Consider the following 25,384-nt stretch of genomic DNA (forward strand, 5'->3'; position numbering starts at 1 on the left):
ATATGAATTTTTAACATAACGTTTCGGTTTTGAAATCGATACCCTAAATCTTAGTACATGATATTGGCAACCCTTGGCAACAGCTGTTGTTTGTAAACAAATCACCAGAAATTGGAAGAAAAATCTAATGATTTTGTTGTTTTGTTTTTATACAAACATTTTTGTAATATTCTCGTTATCCCATGGATATGGATTACAACCTGCACAAAATCTGTCGGGTATGTCTGAAAGAAGGAGCTCTTACCTCCATCTACAGTACTGAGTTCAGTATGATGCCCTCCACCATGTTGATGTTGTGTGCCAAAATTCGAGTGTACAAGAAAGATGGTTTACCCGAGGTTATATGCAATAATTGCATTTACAGATTGGGTGTAGCGTATCATTTTAAACAGGAATGTGAAAATTCCGATATAAGACTGAGACAGTATTTGGGATTGACCGATAGGGGTTATGGGTAAGTGGAAGAGTTAAAGTCAGAAGAAGTGTAATATGTTTTAAAGACTTGCTAATTCATTGGCTGTAGAATATGTGATGCAGAAACAAATACAGATGATAATTTAAACTTGGTTTTGTTGAGCAAATCTCAGAGTTATCATAATACCACCGGGAACTCTTCAGATTCTGAGGAGGAAGATGAAGAGGAGCATAGAACGAGTAAAAAGAAAAGGTAATAATTATGATAAACTTTCATTATGTGAACTTTTTGCTACAATTGATAGTAATTCCAGCAAAAGACGCTCTCGCTATCAACGCAAACCTCCCGAAGAGCATAAGAAGCGCGGACCCAAACCCCTGCCGAAACTACCACAAACCTGTTACGAGTGCAATAAAACCTTCAAATGTACAGCCCAATTACAGCAGCACATACGCACACATACTGGCGAGAAGCCATTTCCCTGTCGTTACTGTCCTCGACGATTTGCCCAAAAATACAATCTACAAATACATGAACGCACGCACACCGGTGACAAACCTTTTCAGTGTGAAATTTGCTCCAAACAATTTTCGGCTTTGGGCAACTTCCAGGCTCATTTAAAAATACACACCGGCATACGAGATCAACATTGTCCCGTATGTCAGAAATCATTTTATTCGGCCGGCGACTTATCCAAACATATGATTACCCATACAGGTATTAAAAATCATCATTGTGATGTGTGCGGCAAGGCGTTTAGTCGCAATCGTGATATGCTGGCTCATAAAAGGAAATTACATCAAATGTCAAATCTTACGGAGCGCAGTGAAGATGAAGAGGATGAAATTGTTGATGCGGTGGTGAATGATGCATTTAAATGTCCCGATTGTGATAAGGAATTTGAGTCGGCTGGCAGTTTATCGGTACATTTTCGCACTCATGGTTCGAATAATCTCTTGAATTTACCCTTAGGTGGTCATACACAAATGATGGTGCCGCCGCCGCCACCACCTCCTTCACATGCTGCTCCTCATCATTATCATCATCAGGCAGCGGTGGCTTTAGGTCCACACACTCATCACGATGGTCTGCATGCCCAGGCTCATCATTTAGGTTTGAATGCAGCCTCATTGCAACCGAATCCGGGCGGCAGTATGTCTATGGCTCATATAATGGGACCACCACCACCACATGCGGTACCATTACCACCACCGCCAGCAGCAGCGGGACCTCAATCGTCGCTGTCTATGATGCACACTGCACAAAGATTACATCCTTATTGAAATTAATAAATGAGTAAAAATTAAATTGTGTGGTTTCTTTTTAATGGAAAATTATTCAGCTTTCAATCTTGGCAATCTTACTGGCTTTTTCTTGATTTCTGAGGAATGTTTTCGTTTGATTTCTAAGCCAAATGTTTTGGGTCCATTAACTCCAATTCATACAAAAATTTTAAAATCTTTTTCCTTTCGTGTTTCTGAATTAGGCCCTAAATTTTTAGAAAGTTAGAAAATTTCGAAATTCTAATTTTTAACCCAAAATTATTTTTAGCTAAAATTTTTAGAAAAAATTAATTTTCATACATTTTGTCTCTCAGTTTTAGAAAGTTTTCGATGTTCGAAAATCCTAATTATGTCAAAAATTATTATTTTTAGCTAAAATTTTTTTTTAATTTTACTTCAGTTTTCAATTTTCGAAAATCTCTTCAATCTTTGAAATTTATGTTAGAAAAATAAAAATACATAGTTTTTTTGAATTAAAATTTTTCATTAAGTTGGAAAACTAATATAGTTTTGTTTAATCAAGTTCGAAAATTTGTAAATTATATCAGTTTTCCAAGTTCGAAAATTGCAAAAGTCAGAAAAATACAAAATTAATTTTTTTGAAAGCAAATTTTTTAACATAATTTAAAAATTTAAATTTTCGAAATTCAAATTTTTACCCCAAAATCACTTTTTGTTAAATATTTAAGTAGAAATGGAAATTTTATTAATCAAAGTTTTCAATGTTCGAAAATCTTCATTATTTCAGTTCATTAGTTTTTATGATTCAAAAATCGAAATTATGGCAGAAAATAAAAAACTTTATTGTTTTTGCACAATTTCGAAAATTTCGAAATTATTATTTATTGACCTGCACTATTTTTAGCTAAAAAATATAATTTTACCTCAGTTTTGCCCAGTTTTCAAGCAGTTCGAAAACAGTTCCTTAGTTTCATCCAGTTTAAATAGTTTAAATAGTCTTTGGATGAATTTTTAAAAACAGAAAAAAATACATTTTTTAGTTGAGTTCGAAAATTTCGAAATTCTAATTATAAATAATTTATTCCCAGAAATTATTTTTAGCTAAAAAATTAAAGTAAATATTAACATTTTATTAATTTTTCAAGCAGTTCGAAAACAGTTCCTTAGTTTCATCCAGTTAGTTTGGTGCAGTTTTAAAGTTCGAAAATGAAATACTCTTTCAGTTCATTAGATTTATGCAGTTTTCGAAATTCGAAAAAATTATTCATGTCAGAAAGATACAATATTAAATATTTTGAACACTAATTTTAAATAAAATTTAAAAATTAAAATTTTTCAGCGAAAATCTAATCAAATGAAGCAAAATAATTTTTTATTAGTTTTATCCAGTTTTCCAATCGAAAATTTTATTTGCGTGGCAAATGAGCGTAAAATTTTAATAAAATGTAAAAATTTTAATTTTGAAATTCTAATTTATAACTTTTGTAAGTTTCAACGTTAAACAATTTTAAAAAATTTCGAACATAATTTTAAAATTGTAATTTAAAGCTTCCGCCCATCAATAAAACGAGTTTTTTTTTAATATTTGTTTTTTACATTATGAAAATAAGTTTTATTGTATTTGTTATTTTGTTCTGTTTGTTTATTTATTTATTTTTGTTGCTGTTGTTTTTATTTATATTGTAATAATATTAATTGTATTTTGTATTTGTTTTGTTTAAACCTTGGTCACAAACATATAATTTATTAGATTTTTCCATTTATTTATTTATTTAATTTATTATTAATCTTAATTATTTTCACATATAAAACAATTTATTTTTAAGTTTTTTGTTAAAGATTTACTTTTGATCTTTAGATTTTATTTTTACATTTACACTAAATTAAAATATATATTTATATAAAAAAAACTAAATATTGCATTAAAAAATAAACTAAAGTATTATTTAAATTTAAATTAATTAAAAAATAAACAAATAAACTAATTATTATCATACACACAAATTAAAAATCAATTTTAAATTGTTTTATTTGATTTGTTTATTACTAAATAATTTGCTTTTTACAGCAAATAGGTAATACATAGTATGAAGTTTTATTTTGTTTTAAATTATTTTTAAAATAATTTCTTTATAAATAAACTAAATTTATTTAAAATAAAGGAAAAGGCAAAAATAAATTTTAAATAAATTAATGCCTTTAGTCGTTCTACACATAAATATTTTCTTTTCTTATTTTTTTGTTAAAATTTTCAATTTTGTTTTACTAAATTTGTTGTTTGTTTATTTTTGTTTTTGTTAATTTATTTTACCACATGTTTGTTGTTCACACATTTTTCATTTGCATGTAATTTATTCGTTTTCGTTTATTTGTTGTTGGTTTCTTTTTATAGCACCTTAATTATCACTTTCACTTATTTTTTTTTTTTTTATTTTTTGAAAAACAAATCATGCACATTTTTTCCTTCTACTACCAATTTAATTATTCTTGGTCTTTCATGCACACACCTTAAATGAAAATTGTTTTAAATTAAAAATATACAGAATGATTCATTGAATTGACTTAAAATACAGCAACAACAACTTTTAATTGTAAAATTCTGAAATTTTACAACGATTTTTTTTAAATATTACTGTCATAGATAAATACACATAGATTGGAGACTGTCCTGTCAAAGACCTAACTTAGTTGTCAAAAGTGGTGAGAATGTATTAATAAAAAAACTATGTGAAAACAAAAACATAACTCGTATATATGTGTGATTATTTTGTGTTTTTTATAGTTTCCGCTCTATTTGTATTTCTCTATGATTACTGCTAATATGATTCTACTATATATAGCGTAAAGACCAAAATCCAAATCATGCATGTTAGCTGTATTACTCTATGGATGTGAAACTTGGTTCAGCAAAAGACAACGCCCTAGAAACACCTGTAGAAGTTAACGAGATGTCAGTTAGCCTAGGACGTAGGTTTAACAACATCGGTGATCCCAAGGACCTGACAACGAATAGACAAAGATGGAGACAACTTATAGACAGCCGATGCCCAGTATAGAGGCATCGAAAAAGATCTTCGAATAACAAATTCCCTGGCCTTCCATTGCACTTGCACCAGTTTATTTGATTGACCTAATTTTTCTTTGAGAACAACATTTTCCAGATCGATGATTACCAATTTCTTTTGGATGATATGGACACTAACGACATGTTGTTTCAACAGAACGGCGCTACGTGCCATTCAGCTGCCATATTGGACAATCCGCATGAGCGATTTGAGGGCATGGTCATCTCACGTGTAGGTTATGTTAGACTATTTCTTGAGGGTTTTTTAAGTCGCAGGTCTATTTGAATAAGCCACAAACCACAGCGACCCTCAAAGCCAACATAACCCATGTCAACGGTCAAATTTGGCCTGATTTATGTGCCAGTCATTAAAAATTTTACATTTCGGATGTGCGCCACCCAGCGAAGCACAATGTTATATTCCATACATAACGGCATCGATAAATCTCTCAAACGAATGATATATCACATACACTTTGTTTTATTTAAATTTAATAAATAGTTGTGGTCATTGCCATATTTAAAGAAAAACGACTGAAGATTCCGACATTAGTTGATCATCGGAACAATCAAGTAACACCGAAACCTTTTTTAGGCCGATGTTCGGCAAAGTTATAATCGGTCGGACACTAATAAGTTGTAATCTCATTGAATATTTCTTTGTTTATGGAACGTCTAATTAAATAAATTGAAGGAAACAGACTGAAGTACCGGCTATTTCTAACGAAACTACTAGCCATAGGGTAACATAGAGACGAGACGGAATTGTCAAAAACCTATCTCTTGCAACAACAAAATACATGCTAGTCAATGTATTTTGTTGTTGTATCGGAAATATTATTTTTTGTATTTTTGTTTGACAAATCAGAGTGTCTCGTTTCTATGTATAATTCTCTATGCTACTAGCATTGAGTTCAGTATCAAGCAATTGAATTATGATTGTATTACACTTTATATCAATAGCATTCTCCAGTAAAAAGGAAACATAAATTAAAGGCACATGTTTTTTTTTATTGCAAAATATTTAATTTTTCCATTCAAGTCAAATTCTAAGAAAATGTTCAAGTGCTTGAATTTTTAAGTATTTAAGCTTATTGGGAGTGTTTGCAACAGTGTAACTAAAATGTCACAGATTCTGACACAGACAGACATCTTGTTCACAGCAATGCAACTTTTTATCGATGCATCTAGCTACGTAAGAGTTTTATTTCGGATCATATGCTGGTCGGTTACTGCGTAACTCAATCCGAAAACGAAAATATTCAAAAATGTTTGCTAAATACATTGTAATTCGAAAGATTATCTTTCGAATAGAATTAGGGAGTAACCCCTGAGCTGTGACGCATTTCCAAACAGGTACAATAGCTAACATTTTACAGGTTTTTCTATTTCTTAATTCAATATCCCTCAATACGGTTGTTTTCCCTCTAACTATGTATATTTTATATGTATACACCTTCATAGATTTAATTATTGTTGAAAAAAATGTAAAGGAACAATGGACATACATTCCATAATATGTTTTAAATAAAGATCAAGAGTTGGATCCTTTAGTATATGTTTGTGAAGTATATAAGAAATACAAAGTTAAAAATTAAGTTCCTCAGAGGGAAAAAACTCTCACGGAATTTTTATTCATAATTGGGCTGTATAAAAACATTCGACAGCTCAGCGTAAAATGCTACATACAAGCAAATTTCCTATCATTGAATTAACAATTTAGTTTGGTTATGTTGTATACCGGGTGTATATCGGCTGTTTTTACAAAAAATCGTTTTTTTACTTAAAACAAATCATGGTTTCTTAAGAATGGATGTATACGAAATCATGCCATTTTGATATAAAACTTGTAACTTGGCTACCTGTATTCCAATTTATTATTTAATTAACGAGTGGTATGAGTAATATTTTCTCTCCAAAGATTTCTCTACTCAAACGTAATTTTACTAGAAAGAAAAAATTAATAAATATCTTCTTCTTATATATAAATAGTCCACACGTGATTTTAAGTATGTTATTTTCCACTAATTATTGATGAAACATATATGGCCTAAAAGGTTATTTTCCCTAGATATGCACAATATAAAAAATGGTTTCAAAATTCTTTCCATAAAAGTTGTAAAAAGCGTTTAAACGTGGTCGAATTTAGTAGTCCACTTAATTAAAGGGTGATATGAGTAATATTTTGTTTTTGCAAGCTATGAATTGATCTCGAAAAACATATAGACACTGTAGTATATCATTCACCCCTATCGGCAATAACATGTGAAATTTTGTTCCCATGAAATATCCATTTCCCTCGAATGGAAAATTGCTATCGGGAATATCACGATGAACTTTACATTCACAATAGTTGATTTTGTTCGTAGCAGCTGTTTATTGTTTACAAAATTCCATCTAAAAATTTCACAACAAGGGGAATTTTTTCACGTGAACAAAGTTGATGAACAAAAAAAGGAAAAGGGAAAATATTTCATGTGAAATATTGATTCGCGATAGGGGTGATTTATTTCGGCATTCTTTCTGGTTTTTCCATGCCTATCTAAGGCTGCATGTAATACAGTTGGCGGTGGCGAAAACAGAAAGCCTTATCTAGGAGGTGTGGTGGAGGCCCAACGCCTTGCATAAGGAGGCAGACAAAAATAGTTGTACATTAAAAAATGTGTCAATTATTGTCACAGCGATGAATAAAAAATGTGACAGGTCTGCTGTCGTCGAGAGTTCTTCCCTGAAAGCTATTAAACGTATTTTAATAATTTGTTATTTGGTAATGCCGGAGAAAATGTCTGATATATGGAGCCATGGGGACAATGAAAGAGAAACTATGGAGGTAGGCAGGACAAAGAAGCCGGAAGCAATTCGTTTACTTTAAGTTAACAATTTAGAATAGTGCAAGAATCTGATCTTAACTGTGTCAGAGTTGAACTCATTCACCTGGGTAATTCCTGCTTACTATCTGCAATCACGGGAAGATATTCATTGAGAATGTTATTACATCTATAGCGGAATAATTAAAACACTGAATCTGGATAGTAATCACATAGTGCACTTTCTCTATCTGTTGCAATTTGGCCAGCTATTGATTGAGATTTTTATTCCTTATTTAATAATTTTAAGAGTCCGACTGAATATGTATCTGGTTTCGGATTAATTCAGAAATAAGTCTAATACCGAAACTTTTATTAAGGAAAAACATAGATTATGGAAATTTAATGGTGTAACAACTTTTGAATAGAATTAATAGAATGCGAAAACGTATATTTTATTGTAAAATGTCTAAGCATCCTGTTAAAACTGTTTCCTCAAAAAAACATTTCAGTTCAAGATTAATGGACTACTAAATAACCATGGTGACTATGAATGCCGAAAACTGCTCTTTAATCATTTATGGCTTCCGTGACCTCCATTTGATGCAATGTTTTCTTTATTGACGGGGACAATTGGTCGACTTCCTGTATGTCGAGATAGAGATAAGCAAAAAACTAAAGCTTAATAAAAGCAGAGCCAATAAACCAAAGGAATAGAAAATAAAGGAGATACTAAAAAAGACATATCCAGTACGATATTAAAATTGCAGAACAGATGGTTTTACGAGGAAACAAGGATATGATTGGAGATTGAATCGAAAGAAAATATTCTTTAAGTTTCAATTGAGGGATCATGGCAATTGACCAAAATTAAAGTTCAAATTGTAATTATTAAATGGTTTTTAAGGAAAAATTAAAAATATTTGTTTTTTAAAATATTTTTTTATTGATTTTTTACCCTTCTTTAGGGGGGTTTAAAATTAATTTTAAAACCTAATTTTCTTTTATAATAAATTTCATTGAAATTTCTTTTTAAAGCATTTAGAATTTTATTGCAAAGTTGTTGTTGTTATTGTTCTTTTTTTTTGTTGTGTATTATATTAGAATCATTTTAAAAATCAAGCTATATATACAAAATTTTTCTTAGTTTTGTATCATTTTTAGTTTAAACAAAATATTAAAAATAAATTTATGTTTAAAATTTTAACTTATAACAAAAACAAATTAATAGATAAATGTAAATGTAACTAAAAAAAATAACTTAAACAATAAATAATATACATATGTAAGATAAACACATATATAATAATAATAGTTAGGGTTTTCTGTTTTATATAAAAATTATATATGTATATTAAAATAAAAGTATTAATTTTAAAAATAATATATGCACATGTTGTTGTTTGTTACTTGTTGTTGTTTTAGATTTATAATAATAATAATTTCTTAAATTTTTCATAATTTTTGTTTGTTTGTTTAGTGTGTGTTGCGATTTTTATGTATTTAACACACAATAATACAGATTTTTTTTTTATATTTTATATTAAATTTAAATTTTAATTTTTTTTTGTTTGTTTTAATTAATATTTAAAAATATGTATGTATGTTTTATAATTGAATTTTTAGCATAATATTTGTTTGTGTGTGTTTTTTTAACTTAAATACTACATAAAAATTAAAATGTAAACTAAATTTTTGTTAAAGTTTTATTTTGTTTTTTATTCTTTATATAAATATATGGGGGTTTTTGTTGTAAGTTTTAAAGCTTAATAACTACATATTAATAATATTTAATATTGTATAATTTGTTTTTAATTTTGCTTAATTAATTTTTAATTTTACTTCATTTGTTGTTGTGTTTTTTGAAACTTTTGTGTGTGTGTGTGTTTGTTTGTTTTTTTCATTTTAAATGTTTAAATTAATTAAAGTTTTTTGTTGGTTTAAATTTATTTCTAAAATTTCATTAATATTGTTTTGACCCCTAATAAGTTTCTAACATTCTCGTTGTATTTTATAAGGACAACCTTGGAGGCGCATATATTTATTTTCTCACCAGCGCACAAAAGTTGTAAACATGTCGCCTTCTCCAGGAAATCCGACATTTTTAATTCACGCATAAGACTTTTGTGAGCGATGGCTAGGGAAGCGGCTGTTGTAGACGATGTAGAGGGATAAATCTAAAAAGATAAATAAGAAAATTTATAAAAAAAATAATATAAATTCAAAATTCCTTATAAAAAATATTGGTTGTATAACTTAAAAATGCGGGATGTTTTTTCAATTTTTTTCTCAAATATTTATAAACTAGGATTCTAGTTATTATAGTTTCGTAGGTGCCACACCCACTGTGGCTATACTCCCATTTTTACTTCAAATACTTATACAAACATTGGAATTGCTCATGTAAAGTTTGAGTACTCTAGCTATTATAGTTTCCTAGATATTCTATTTTTATACCCTTCACCTTCGTGAGAAGGGTATATATAAGTTTGTCATTCCGTTTGTAATTTCTACATTTTTCATTTTCGGATCCTTATAAATAGCGGAGTCGATTAAGCCACGTCCATCTGTCTGTCCGTCTGCCTGTCTGTCTATTCATCAATTTTCTGAAGACCCCAGATATCTTCGGGATCCAAATCTTCAATAATTCTGTCAGACATGCTTTCGAGAAGTTTCCTATTTAAAATCGAGAAAATCAGTCCACAAATGGCTGAGATATAAGAAAAAAACCAGGACAACCTCGATTGTTGGCCTATTTTGTTACCTAAAAAAAAATTTAACCTGAAATTTTTTTTCTCCAAAATATAAAATTTTTTTAAATTTAAAAAAAAAAAATTTAAAATTTAAAAAATTAAAAAAATTTAAAATTTAAAAAAAAACAAGAAAAATTTTTTAAATCATATGGTAGGTGCCACGCCCACAGTGACTACTCCTCCCATTTTTGCCTCAAATATTTATACAAACGTTGGCTCATTGCACATGTACAATTTGAGTACTCTAGCTATTATAGTCCCCAAGATATTTGATTTTTAAAATTAATTTTGTATGGGAGGTACCACGCCCACTTGAAATTTCAAAACGAAAAGTAGCTTATAGTTCCTTCCAAACATACAAGAACATACTATATGTCTGTATCGATACAAATAGCAGTCAAACACTTCTCTCTAAACAGTTTTTAAGAACTGTCAAAATAACTGCTCATCTTTTGAAGTCAAGAACGAATCAAGCCAATTTCAAAAATGTACTCTGTTCTGAAAGTGAAACGTATCCGAGAGAGAGCGCTCTGCATCGATCGAAATAAGTAATAGTCGAACGGGTCTACAAGGACTACAAGGCGGATGAATAGGAACCTTTTGTTATCACCAAATACGGAGCATTACCTTAACGCAATGAATATTTGGCTTTGAGTCGATTAGGCTGGTTGGCAGGTCTTCACATACGATCTGTTACGCTTCGAGTTATCGCAATGTATCCATTTTTCATCTCAAGTAATGATTCGGTGGAAAAATGATTTTCTTTTATAGCGTTGAAGCAGCATTTCAGACATACAAAATAAACTTTCAAGGTTTCTCAGCATCAATTTCCCTGCTTTTGGATGAATCTTGCTGCTTGCAAACGTTTTGAAATTCCTGCTTGAGTAGCTCCCAACGATTTTCTAAGCTCTTGTCGAGTTTTACAACAATCTTCATGGAGTAATACCTCCAATTCTTTGTCTTCAAACTTTTTTGGCTGGCCTGTGTCAAAATCACCACTTATGAACCGCACAAACCATCTCTCGCACGTTGAAATCAATAGAACACATCCACCATTAGCTTTGCTCTACATCGGTGTGCCTTAGTGGCACTTTTTTTTCAAATTAAAGAAGTAAAGCAAAAAATCCCTCAGTATAGAACTTGTTGTTGGTCCCTCATTTGGTTCAATGTGGCTATCCATGCATACGAATGGGTCCAAAAAAAGGCGATTGAATGGGCGGAGGAGTCTAAATTCCTGAATTTGAGATAAGAATGTCCTTTAGACTACCAAATGGATGTAGTATTCTTCAGACCGAGGTATCCGCTAATAGGAGAGCGGCCAACTGGTTCAGATATTACAGGATATCTGGTAGGGATATTCGTATATATACTGACAGTAAAGCCGCAATCAAATCTCTTAAATGAGATGGCGAGACAGTTGTACTAACTTTTTTAAAAAAACAAAGAAAGAAAGACAAACTGCGAGGCGTTTTGCTTTTCTGCAGATACACCCAGAGTCTCTGACGGGAATCGAACCCGCAACCCTCAGATTAATAGTCCAGCACACTATCCACTGGTCTATCGGGGCACTTGGGTACGTGAACACAGGGATAACGAAGGCAATTGATAATGCTAATAACTTGGCGGGAATAGGAACCTCGATGATGGAAGATGAAATAGACTTCCTATGCGGCATTTCGCTGTCGATTTGTAAGCAGCGGACAAATAATGCATATTACGGACTTGCCTAAATAAGGTGGGGTAATTAATCCAACTGTGCCATTACGAGGATGATATGGCCTGCGTTGGACAGTAAACGCACGTCGTATCTAATTCGCTTACAACGATTCGCTGATCAAGACCGAGACTTGGGCTGCCTCAACACGACTTCTGCAGTAGTTGTCAGAATGAGGAGGAGGAAGAGACCATCTTACACTTCATTTGCTATTGTCCGACACAGGGTGATCTGCGTGCCAGGCTTTCAGGCGAGGGATCCTTTAGCAATCTGGGAAGGAATTAAGGTGCATAGACGTATTTATTAGGGAAGCAGGTGGTTGATAAGACCGAACATGCAAATTGCACCTCATAGTGACCCAGCATCTGTCTCATGATGGTCTGCGTTATTTCAATTCCTTGAGTTCTTAGATTTTTCTCTCCTCTAACTCGTCCGATTTTTACCTATACTTTATCTTGCTAACTTTTACTTCTCTTTCTTTGTTACTTTATCTTCTATTGGACGGCTAACTGAATACCTAACCTAACCTAAAACATCCCTCATAATGACGCTTTGTTGGAACAGAATTCGACCTCTTCGAAGCAAAAAAAAACTTAGCTGTTTACACTATAATGTTCAATAAGTTAGTTAGAATAAATTACAGATAAGTTATTCAAAAGATACGCTATTTTTTAAATTAAACACCCTTAGTTTTTAATTAATAGTTATAATTTACCTTATTTAATAAAGTATCCTTGGATTTAACTTTAAGTAAATTGCACAAATCATTTAGTAATACCCATTTATCTTGGGTACCCTCATCTTTCAATAGATATAGGGGCGGTAGTAAAACATCAGCCTCTTCGAATTCAAACATTTCACCGTCGCTATCGGAATTTTCTACTAAAATTTCCGGTTTATTAGCATTATTCAAGCGTACAGCATTGAAATGATCTATATTATCCAGTACAACTGCACATTTTTCCATAACAGTCTTAGTTGAGGTCTCCCCTTTTGTTTTAAGTTGCTGGTGCTGCTGCTGTAACTGCTGGACTTCAATTCCTGCTTGCAATGTATTGCTGCTACTGCTGCTACTGTTAGCACTTGTTGTGCTGCTACTACTTGCTGCATTATTATTATTATTATTGTTATTATTATTACTATTATTTAACATTGCACTTTGGCCAGTGGAAGCAGTAGCTGTGTTAGCTGCTGTTAGGGAGAGATTATTTGTTAATGTTTGTTGAGTAGTAGTTGATGTTGTTGTTGTTGTTGCTGCTGCTGTGGCTGTTGCATTAGTTGTATTGAGCACATTGAATAGTTTTTTATTGTTTTGATACATTTGATTATTGGTTAAAGAACCTCTACGTAAAAGAGCTCGGCTCATATCACATACTGTATTTGGTGCACCCTCAAACATATTATAACCACATTCCGAAGGATCTAAAATAGTTGATTTGGAAAAGAAAAAGTTAATTAATTAGACTGTAATTAAAAATATAATAATAATAGTAATTTTAAAAAGGAGGAAAGAGAATACAGCAGGAACAAGTACATTTGTTTGTACAATATAATTATTATTAATATTTCTGTAACATATTCCATAATTTCTTTAACAAAACTTACCATATATTTCCCAAGGTCCATTAAATCGCCATGGCTTACGTTCAGGTCCCATACTTTGTACATCTACTAAATGATTACTTAAAATATCACGCATTGTTTTGCTTGAAGCTAACATTAAGGGAGTTTGACCTAAAGAAAAAAACACACACATATTGAAAACATTCCAAAACACACAAAAAACCCCTAGCAGAATACTCACCTGAATAGGTAGCCAATAGCGGATCAGCACCATAGGACAATAGCAAACGAACAATTTCCTCATGATCATTTTCACTAGCCTCATGCAGTGGCCGTATACCCGAATGGGCGGCTTCCGAATGATTAGCACCGTATTGCAGTAAAACACGAGCAATATTTAGCCAACCATTTGTGCAGGCCTCATGTAACGGTGTATAGCCAGCATTATCTTTTTGATCCGGATTCATGCCCATACGATCCAAACAATAAACTATCACATCCATGTAACCCTGGCGGGCAGCCTTATGCATTGTACTCTGACCCACACCCTTGTTGAGTACCCATTTCTGGATTTCACGACTTACATCATCCTCTGTCTTGATTTTGTGCTTGTACTCGTCCATATCATATTTTTCCGATTTAATGGAGAAATTATGAAGATTGGAGAGAGGACCATTGTGATGATGGTTGTGTTGCGATGCGTGATTGTGGGCGGAGGAAGAGGCTGGTGTGGGCTTTTTCTTTTTACGTATGTAGTCAAAGCCGGAACTGCCTTTGCGACGCAAATATTTGCCACGACGTTTGCGACAAAGATTGGGCAACAATTTATGATCATCTTTCAGTTCATCGGCATCTATGACACTGGTGGATTCGGTATCGAATTCTTCTTGCTTGATATTTAGGGCGGACAAATCTTGTTGGCTATTTGCCGTCGGCAGTCCGGGTAGTTTTTTGGCCGCCGCCGTACGTCCCAGTCTACCCAACGTATCCGCACTTACCACAATATTCATTTGTTGCAAAAACTGTTCGTATTTCTGTTCATAAGTCATTTTCTCGGTGGCATCTAGTGTTTGGGTGATTTCGGGCGGTGCCGAGGCTGGACGATCATCACCCACAAATATTTCCCGTATATTCTCTTTCTTTTGCTGCAGCTTTGATTCGGTTCTGGTTTTGGTGGGCAAAACTTTGGTATCAAAAATGCTAAAGTGTCTTTTCTTGCCATTGGTGGAATCATTGTCATCGTTATCCTCCTCAATGTCGGAATCTTTTTTCAATTCGGGCAACATTTGCAGCTCACTGGACTCGGTGGTCTGCGAGGTTTCACTAAACATGCCGCAGTTATTATTGCTATTGCTTAACGGCGGTTTCACATTGTTCGAACTGGTGGTGCAGCAGGGTTTCGTTGGCCTGTAGACGGCCGTGGTAGTGGTGGTCTTGTTGCGCACATTTATACCCGAAGCCTTGGTTACCCGGGAATGTAATAGATCGATTATGGATTTAGGTTCCTCACTAACAGCCATCCTGTGGCCGCTAGTGTTACCCGCTTCTGGCTTTAGTTTTGAGCCGCTGTAGTTTTTCGATGATTTTACTTTAGTTTGATTTTTCTGCGAATTCTTTTCACGTTTTTTGGCATAAGCCTCCAAGGCCTCGGCATGCCTTTCCAAATCGGGCAGGGAAGCCGCTATTTTATGAGCACCCGGATGTTTGATGTTTATCAAACTGGGCGGCACCTTTAGGGCCCTTTTAAAACGATACAAATCAATGACATTTCTTTCGTGCACATTTTCCGGTTTTGAATTTTTCATTTTATTACCGGCGGAGTCTTTAATGTTGTTATTTTGTAGTTTATTATTGGATTTTGTTTTATTATTCTTGACCAGATTCAATTTACCGCCATTTCTTTCTAGCTTGGCCCTCAGCCTGGTAGATTTCATTATGCCCGATTCTCTGCTTAAGCCGCCCGATTCCAACAGACTATTTACCGTATTGTATTTACGTGTGTATTTGCGTTTGATTTTGTTGGAAGAATTCGAGTTGGCAAAGTTGCGTATGACCTTGTCATTGCGCAACACTTTGCTATTGGCCAATTGTTGTTCCAGTTCCTGTTTACGCTTTGATCTGGTCATGGTGTTTAGAGCCTGTTTGGTGATTTTTCCCTTTGGATTAGTATTCACTTTAGTTTTGTTAGCATCAACTTCTTCGTCTTCCTCCTCCTCCTCATCATCCTCCTCTTCTTCTTCTTCTTCGTCTTCCTCTTCATTTTCATGTTCACTTGCTTCAGTTGAGCTTTTCTCTTCCTGCTTTGTTTTGTTCCTTTCCTCTGCTTTATTGTTGCTAGGTTCTTTTTTAATCGTTTGTTTTTCTTCTTTGGCTGCTTTGCTGCTAATGTTACACGATTTTTTCTTAGTTTTATCCTCCATTTTATCTTTTTTATCCTCGTCTTTTAGCTTAATATCACATTTTTCTTGTTCGTTGTTCTTTAGCTTTTCTACATGCTCCTCCTTGTCCAGTATCTCTTGCTTAATTTCTATTTTAATGGGTGATTTTTGTATAGCATTGGACTTTTCCTCGGTCATTCCTGTGCTTGTCGAGTCTGAGCCACAGTCAGAAAAACGATTTTTATCCGTTGGAGTTGTGGAGGAGGAACTATTTGAATTTGTATTTGATCCCGTTTTGGCTGACTTTAATTTGTTTTTCGTTTTCATGAGAGGTTTTTTCAAACGTTCAGTCTTGCGTTTATCCAATTCATCTTCGCTTTCCGAAGAGGATTGCTTAGCTTTGAGCCTTTCGGCCAAACGTTTTTCCTGCTGGTAACGTTTCTTTTCTCTATCGGTTTTTGACATTTTCTTGTGTATAAAACCCGAGCATTGTGAATTAAGTGAATCCTGATTGACGTTATTAAAGGTAATACTAGATTCTACACCAGCATCTAGTCGGGCAAAGGAACTGCGTGTGGTATTATCTGCTGATTCCATGGTGGAGAAATTGTGATTTTCTTGTGGCAATTTCATCGTTGTTGTTGTCGTTACTGCTTCGCTAGAAGTCACCACCATATCGGCATCTTTACACGCTTTATTTAAGGGGATATTCGTGTTGCATTTCTTCTTTGGACTGGGCCTTGTCAATAGTTGCTCCATAAAATTGTTACAGGTATTGCTCCAACCAAAATCTAACAGATTTTTCTCCTCAAATTCATCATCCAAACCTGGTATTGAAGGTAATTCAATTTTGCTTACAACTTCTTCTTTAATTTTGTCGACTGGTAACAACAAATCCTCTTCCACTTCTTCCTGTTTGATGGTTACCACTTTGGCAGGAGAGGCTGGTTTATGGTTAATTTCAGGCATTTGTATGGGCGGCGGCGGTGGTGGATTAAAAGTGAAACCCTTTAGTTCAGCCTTAGTTCTTATGCGTGCCGTAAAGGCATTTACCGGCATTTCTGGTGTTTTAGCACAGGCGGGATTTGGTGGGTCTCCCGTGGGTGTTAAGGGTTCTTGTTTACACACCACTAGCACCGAGGGCGACGCAGTATGATTTGTAACATTCACATTGATATTATTAACAATAACTTTTGAATTGTTTGTGGAGCTGTTGCAATTCATGGTGGACGCTATGACAGAACTAACTTCCTCCTCTGTTCTGGATTTGGTAGCAATTAAAGACCTTCTTTCCACTTCCTCTTGCTTTAACTCATTCACCGCTATCACTGAGATATCGGCCGGCCTCATGGGTATTTGAGGTTTTGCGGTAGCAGGCATTAATGAGTCCATATAACGTTTGTGTTTGGCGTCTGGTTCGTTAAGCGACATTTGCTGGGAATACTCTTGTAAATGACGCTTTCTGCCCAAAAAATTGGGATTCTTTTCGCAGGCCAGTGAGTAATTTGAGGGCGTTATGGGATTAGAACTGGAAATATTGGCATTTGCATTGTGATTCGTTTGTATGGCGGATCTGACAACGCCATAGGGATTTCTAGCCGGCAAAGCCATGATACTCGTGTCGGGGGGTAATCGTTCCACGGCCGCCAAAGTATGATGTGGAGAAGCTGGTGGAGTTTGATTAAAACGTTTTGTTTCGCTTTTAATCACTGTCGCATAGGGATTTGTCTCCAAAACACTAGGCCTGCAGGTTTGTGCGTTTGATGGCGTGGCTGGTGGCGCTGTTATGGTTGAGGGTCTCACCACTAAATCGCTATTAAGGTTATTTAGCTTGGGTGCCGTTTTAATGACCAAGGAATTTTCATAGCAACTCATGGGATGTGGAGACTGTGGCGCTACATTGTTCGATAAATCAGTTCTTCTCGTAGAGCCACTACCACTACCAACACCACTGTTACCATAGGGATGATGTGTTGAAGAGGCGGCAGGAATGTGTTGTGTAGATGAGGGAGGATATGGACTACCACCGCCCATAGTAGTCTTATGTGTAGCTTGCTGTGATGTTGGTGGCGTATAGTTTCGTCTATCTAGGGAATTGTGTCGGGATGTCGGCTGTCTGTTTGCTACAGGCATTGAAGCCGCTGCCGCCGCTCCCGGTTCGAAAGCATGCACCGAAAATATGGGCGTAGAATCCACCCGGGGCAAAGTATAACGGCCTTCCGAGGAGGTGGTAGAACTGGCCGTTGGGTTGGTTAAACGTGGCCTTTGTTGGTATTTATAGTCGGTCGAGTCAGCCTTGGTTTTAACCGTGCGCATGGAGAGATCTAGCGGCGAAGAGGCAGTAGTGCTGGAGGAAGATGAGGAGGGCTTTTCATCTTCTTGTTTGATACAGAGACGTTGGGGTGGTAAGGCTTCGGTCCCCTCAATTATACGTGCCGTGGAAGGTAAAGTACTGTGGGTTACCAACACCGAACCCGAAGGTTTATGTTGCTTGAGACTATTTGCAGACTCTCTAACCGAACTTGCGGATTGTAAACGTTCAGTAGCTTGTAACTGTGGGTTGGGCATAGCGGCTATGCCACGATTACTGCCTGTTAGGGGATGTTGCTGATTGCTGGTGTTGGCCGGAGCTCTGATATTTTGAGAATCTACATTGAGGGTCTTTTTAATGATTTGCATATTGAGCTCTTCTTCGGAGGTGGCATTGCGCATGGCCAATTTTTGATTAATCAGTTCACGATAGTTGGGTTTTTGATGTTTCGCAACAGGTTTGCCGGCACTTGCACTGCCCTGTGGCATTTGTATGGCAGAGTGCAGCCCTGAGGAGGTGGTGGACGTAGGATGTGTTAGCACATGTTTCGAGTTTAGATGTTGCGACGATGTGGGTTGATTGGGGTGATGTATTGCACGTTCGTAGGGATGTGTTGAAGTGGGTTGCACCGTTATCATTAGATCATTATTCCTTAAAGCAGCAGATGTGGGTTGATGCTGATGATGTGCCAGATGATGTTGTTGCTGGGCCGCCATGGGTGGTTGTGTGGCATAAGATTGGGGCATATTTGCCCCTACCAGCTGTGAGGGTGGAGGCGGTCCAATTGTGGGTCCAGGTTGCAAAGTCGAGGACATGTACTCCGTATGATGCATGGGCGTTTGTGATGTAGTCGTTAGCAGTGCTGAGGGTGAGGGCGAGGCGGCCGTAGCTGCTGCGGGCGAGGGAGCACTATGAGAATTGCCTTCGTAATAGTAGTTGGCTTGATGCTGACCCCTTTGACTGGGTGCCCGGCTGGGCGGCGGAGTATTTTGATTAATTAGCGAGTGTTTGCTGCTGTTAGTTAGATTCTCATTCATGGCCAACTTGGCATATTTGGTTGGATAAAATTGTGGAGATTCTACCCGATAGTTGGGCGTAGCCGAGCCCGTGGTATAGGGCGAAGAGGAGGCGGACAATGCCACCTCTTTACAACAATTATCACCGGTAGGTGGTGGAGTATTGTAAGGATTTATATAGATACCACTAACATTGTGGCGCGAAGACGTTTGATTAGGATTTTCATACATTTCGAGATCTTCCCTTTTCACACTGTCCATTAAATAGCGCTGAGAGTGTACGGACGCATTAGAGGGAGGCGGCGGAGGCCCCACATTCATTGATGTTTGACTTTTAGCTGCCATTTGTGTGTTGGGAGGTGGAATTGTTTGCTGTTGCAAATGGGACGGTGGTAATGGAGGTGGTAGCGGACTCTTTGAATACTGATAATGATGTGTATGATGACTTTGTTTCATTATAATGGGCGACATTTCCGGTGGGAGTATTTTGGAGGGATTTTGCGACTGACTGGCTGGATAATACGAGCTGGGATTACGGGGCATTGACGTCGTCGCCGTCGTCGTATGTGTGGGAAATTGTGGTGATTCTCTTAAATGTGAGGCATGCTGCATGCTGTGAGGAGTTGTGTATTTATCGCTGTGCGGTGCCACCATATAAGAACTCCCACTGGGACTTTCACGCAATTTTGTATAATCGCTAGGCGGTGGAGGTGGTGGTGGCTGTTGCTGCTGCTGCTGCTGCGGAGATGCTCGGGTAAATTTATCCGAGCTAAATTGTGGCGTCGACATGTACAAGTGCTGGTGAGCGGTTGTTTGTTCTTCGGGCGCATACATTTGGGGACATTTGCGGGCGTAATTTGGACTTGGATGTTGTTCTTTTGAGGTTGGCAAATTGCTGGGATTTATAACATGATGGTCGATGGGCAGAGTTTTGCCCATAGCTTGATTATTCAGGTGATGATGGTGATGACTATCGTACATGGCGGTCGTTGGTGTATTATTGTAAACCATTTTAGCCGTTGAAGCCGAGGAAGGTGTGGAGTATTTCTGATGTTCATAAATGCGTTGATCCTTAGACATATATGGAGTGTTGGCGTTAGTACTACCCGCTGCTGCGTTTGCTCCACCTCCTCCCGGTCCACCTATTGCACTAACCCTTTGGTGTAAGGGATTCGAAGTATTTAGAGAAGATGTAGGTAACTGGTAGCCACTAACTGCACTATTACTACTGCCACTATTGTTAATGTTGTGCTGGCCAGCATGTGTAGCATTCGTTGGCATTGACATTGACTTGTAGGGTCCATAGTCATTGGGAGCGGGTGCATTTCGTCTTGTAACACTAATATCTAATTGTGATTGGTTGGTTAGAACTCCTAATTGCTCATCGCCAGCACCACCATAGGGTTGTGTACCACTACTACTGGTACTACTTGCAGGTGTGCCGCTCTGAGGCCAATAGCTGGTTCTACTGCCCGGCATGTTCCCCACATGACCCGGATGTTGTGCTTGTATCATACTAGGACCATGCATGGGCTGTTGTTGTATTTGCTGCTGTACATGTTGTTGATGTGGATGCTGTTGTACATACAAGGGACTTTGTCTTATATTAGAACGTACTGCAGCTTCTGGAGCCATACGTTGGTGGTAATCTCCTGTCATTCCCATTCCTACTACTGCTCCACCTACGCCAACAACACCACCACCGCCACCTCCCATAACAGCACCTCTTTGACTGTGATCGTTTGGATTGTTAGTTGCCATCGTTGGCCAGCCTCCACCCTCATCAGCTGGATTTAAATGACAGCCATTGCACGTTATACTACCGGCCGTGGCACCACTACCCGTGGTCGTACAACCACAGGGTTTACGTGTATTACTGCTTACCGTCCTCGTTGTGGTTGTGGCGGGTCCATAGTAGTGATGTGATGTTATTTCTGGTATTTCGCGTCCATAATAATTGTTTCTATTAGAACGATCATCTGTATTGGCCAAAAAATCGTGATGTCTGCCTGGATCCATATTTTGTAAACTTGGAAAAGTCTAAAATGAAAGGAAAATGTGAAAAGAAATTAAAGAATTGTTGGAGGAGGAGTAGAATGTAGAAAGGGAAATAAAAAAAATTTTAAAAATTTTAATAAATAAAAGAATAAAATTTTAACTAAATTTATTTAAGGGATCAAGGGGTATGGTCCCTTAAATTAAATTTTTAAATTTGTACTTGATGGATTTTTCATGTTCATACAAAATTTGAAGTTGCTCAGAAATTTTTAATTCGCAAATTTTATAAATTGGAATATTTTAGGGGTAAAATTTATATTTTGGTACTTTTTTTGTAACACTATGAATGTTTTGAATCAATAAACATAGAAATAAATTTTAAATGCTATTCTTTACTCATCAAAAAGAAAACTTATATGAATTTGGTACTTTTTCGAAATTCGAACTTTTTGACTGACTACAATTTATTTGAATAAAATTTGTATCATCTCAATGTGGACATTAACTGATTAAAATTTATTTGCATACAATTTGAATAATCTCAATGTGGACCAAAAAGTACCAAAAAGGGGTAACAACGGGAAAATTCCTTTTATCCGAAATTATTAAAAAAAAATTGATTAAATTTTAAACATTCAAATAAAAATTAACTAACAGGTTGTTATTTGAAACTCGAGTGCAATAAGTTCGAGTAGATTTGTTCAATTCCGTGTAAACAGTTTGGTACTTTTTTAAAACATATTTTTTTTCTTTAGACCAAAAACACAGATTTGAATTGTGTGACACATGTTTGTGTCCTTAAAAGAATTGGGCAAAATTAAGTACATATTTTGAAATTTCAAGAGCAAAACGGAATATTACTACTTTTTCTTCTAATGATACTTGTTTTCAACATTTAAAATTATTTAATTTATCGATATAAAATTTAGCTGATATGCTTTTAAGTGAAGAAGGAATCAAGCATACGAGGCCTAATGGTGTTAAGGTACCAAAACTAATGGTACTTTTTCATTCTCCTATTGGTACTTTTGGAATTTTCTATAATAATTGGCCTAGAAACATGAAATTATGAATATGTGGTGAGTTGGAATCTAAGAGGAACACTTTATGATACCTTTTCTTTATTCTAATACTTTTTGAATCATTTATAATACTGAACATAGAATTATAAAATTAGATACACATGATTCTGAATGAGTTAGAATTAACATACGTTTTTCATTAAAACTTTTAACCCAAGTATTATTTGGTTTTTTTTTTTAATCAGTTACCTTTGTAAAGCATGTCAGTTATTATTTTTAATGTTAATTATGTTCTTTTGTTGTTAATCTGATTTAAATGAGTGACGAGAAAAAAGTGCGTACTAAAATTATTAAATATTTTCAACAAAACCCAAATTGGTCCTACAAAAAGTTGGCCAAACAATCAAAGGTCTGCCGTCAAACTGATTCCAAATGTTATTAAACAGTATCGGCAGAACTTGTCTGTTGATAGAAAACTTGGTTCCGGTAGTAGGAATGGTCCACATGATGTTTCTAAAGCCAATAAATAGAAAGCATTTTCAAAAGAGCTCCCAACACATCCGTACGGTTAGCTCAGTACTCGGACTATTTGGTACGAAAAGTTAAAGCCAATGCAGATTTAAAAACATACAAGGCTCAAAAAGTTCCTGACAGGAACTCTGCTAAAAATTTAGTGGCCAAAGACAGAGCACGGAAATTGAAGTCTTGGTTGCTATCGTCCTGTGAAAAAACCATTCATTTCTAAAAAGAACCGTTCTGCACGTCTACAATTTGCCAGGGATCATTTAAACTGGTCGATACTGAAATAGAATACTGTCCTCTTTTCCGACGAATCCAAATACAATTTAAGAGGCAGTGATGGGAAAACATTTGTAAGACGACCATAGGGAAAAAGATTAAATCCAAAGTACACAAATAAGACTGTAAAGTTTGGCGGTGGCAATATTATGGTATGGGGATGTTTTTCAGGGCAATTCATATTATAAAAGATACCATGACAGGTACAGGATACAGAACCATATTAAACGATGTTATGTTTGGAGATTCCAACACGACAACGACCCGAAACACACCTCTAGGGTTGTAACCGAGTGGTTAGATTTTTTTGGAAATATTTGGAAAAGTTTCCATTGTTTTGTATGGAATACCACTGTATGTATAAATTAATCGCACTGAATCATAGAAAGAAGAAATTTTACATTTATGACAAATGAAATGACAGCTTAATGCTTAACAATAATTGCTCAGGCAATCAGCAAGCATTGCGCAATTTGCGGTCTACACTCGCAAATTTCATTGACGCAATCAAATTTGACAGTTGTAGCAATAAATATTGCTACGTGTAGACCTGGCGTAATCTATTAGTGAGAAACAATTGGTTAAAGCCCAGATAAATTAGTTTCATGGTTAATTTAACAGACTGTTAAGCAACGTTTAACTAACAAGCTCTTATTGTTTATTCAGTTTATAATCTAGGTTTAACTGAGCAACATTGGTCAGTTAAATCTAAGTTACAACTGTCGACATAACACCAACAGCTGAAAAATAAAATAAACAATTCATCACACCTGTTTTGTTATTGGCCTGGTTGCTTTTTTTTGAATTAGTGAAAAACACAATCTAACCAATCCAGTCTAAATTTATGTCAGGTTTAACTTAACAACATGTTAAGCTACGTTGAACTAACAAGTAAAAAGCTAGCTGACAGCCACTAAAAATGTCTTCTTCTTATTCATAAATTACTCACTGTTTTGATAACAAAATGTGACATTTTCTGAAGTTGTACATGACAGTAATACGAAGTTTAAACTAGACCCCAAATTGGTTTTATTTTTAGATTCAAGTAAAAAACCCGCCCTAAAGGTTCAGAAATTAATACATATTTTTATCGTCCCTATAACAATGCATCACAAACCCGAACCTTTTAGCTGTATTTTACAAACAAAACAAAAAAACCTGTATAAATATTGAAAAAAAATAAATAAATAAATAAATAAATAAATTTCAAAAGTTTGTTGAACTCGTAAAATTAATAATTTATTTAAATTTATAAATAAATAAAAAATAAAGTATTGTATACAAAGAACCAAAAAAAAAAAATTATGATCATAAAATTATGTGTACAATGACTTTTAATAGGCAAAAGGCAGTTTTTATTTTATGCCGTCTGGCTGGCTGATTGTTTGTCCGTCCGTTTGTCTGCCACAATACAAGGCCTGAAGCTACCCTGACCTACCCCTTTAAATAAAATTTTAACGCTGCCGAAAATACGAAACACAACAATTTAACAACAAAAAATATTACAAACAAAAAAAGGACAGCAAGAGAGTAACACGCAAACATACATACATACATGTCTGTCTCTACGTCAGCAACAACCACAATAACAATAAACGTAGTAATATTGCTGCTGCCTGCTAACGATGCCTCTGCAACAACAAAATAAATATACTACGAGACAATTTTAATATTCAATAGGAAAGTATAAAAAAAATAATACCAAACAAAACCAAAACAATTTCTTTGTGTCAAACGAAAACTTTTTCAAAGAAAAATTATATTAAAACACCAACAAAAACAAACTGACAACTTTGGCAGTAGCAGCAGCAGCATTAATAACAGCAACAACCACAATAACAAGAGCAAAGGCATACATTTGTATACAAAACAAGAACAACAACAAAAAAATTCATGCGCGTTTACAAAAACCAACAACATCAACAATAAAAAACGCAAAAATTATACGAGAGTACAAACAACAACAACAACAAATAAAAGAAATAAACAAACACAGTGGGGTATTTGAACTTTAGCAAGGCCGACAAAAAAAATGGCAAAAAAAAAACTCATCACCATTTCACGTTCTAATTAGTAAAACAAAATGAAAAGTTCTGCCGAAAAAAAAATAATATCACACACAATAAAACCTGAATACAAAGAGCTAGGAATATAGATGAGCGCGAGAGAGAGTTTAAGAGACAAAGAAAGAAAAGTTTGTTAGAATATTAATTTCACAACAAATTCCTGATAAGAAGTTTTTTTTTTGGAAGACAACAACTAATAACAATAAACAAACAAAAACAAGAAGTTTGGAAAGTT

The 25,384-nt window shown here is 35.0% G+C and overlaps 2 protein-coding genes across 2 annotated transcripts in view; one reads left to right on the forward strand and one right to left on the reverse strand.

The window, feature by feature from the left end:
- The first annotated feature begins 140 nt into the window (after positions 1–140).
- Positions 141–1,702, forward strand: LOC135953573 (zinc finger protein 271). Its single transcript, XM_065503521.1, has 3 exons — positions 141–454; positions 524–667; positions 729–1,702. Exons 1-3 carry the CDS (start codon positions 183–185, stop codon positions 1,696–1,698), a joined length of 1,386 nt encoding a protein of 461 aa, XP_065359593.1. The 5' UTR covers positions 141–182; the 3' UTR covers positions 1,699–1,702.
- A 7,714-nt stretch (positions 1,703–9,416) lies between these two features.
- LOC135954228 (uncharacterized) overlaps positions 9,417–25,384 on the reverse strand; it is an 80,456-nt gene continuing 64,488 nt past the window's right edge. Inside the window, exons 3-7 of the mRNA XM_065504308.1 lie at positions 13,802–21,305; positions 13,603–13,731; positions 13,260–13,419; positions 12,713–13,229; positions 9,417–9,707 (exon numbers count right to left, since the gene is read on the reverse strand). Coding sequence (XP_065360380.1) covers positions 9,483–9,707; positions 12,713–13,229; positions 13,260–13,419; positions 13,603–13,731; positions 13,802–21,284 — 8,514 coding nt within the window. The 5' untranslated portion in view covers positions 21,285–21,305 and the 3' untranslated portion in view covers positions 9,417–9,482. The remainder of the gene's footprint in view (positions 9,708–12,712; positions 13,230–13,259; positions 13,420–13,602; positions 13,732–13,801; positions 21,306–25,384) is intronic.

This window comes from Calliphora vicina, chromosome 3 (assembly GCF_958450345.1).
Source record: "Calliphora vicina chromosome 3, idCalVici1.1, whole genome shotgun sequence".
Classification (NCBI taxonomy): Eukaryota; Metazoa; Arthropoda; class Insecta; order Diptera; family Calliphoridae; genus Calliphora; species Calliphora vicina.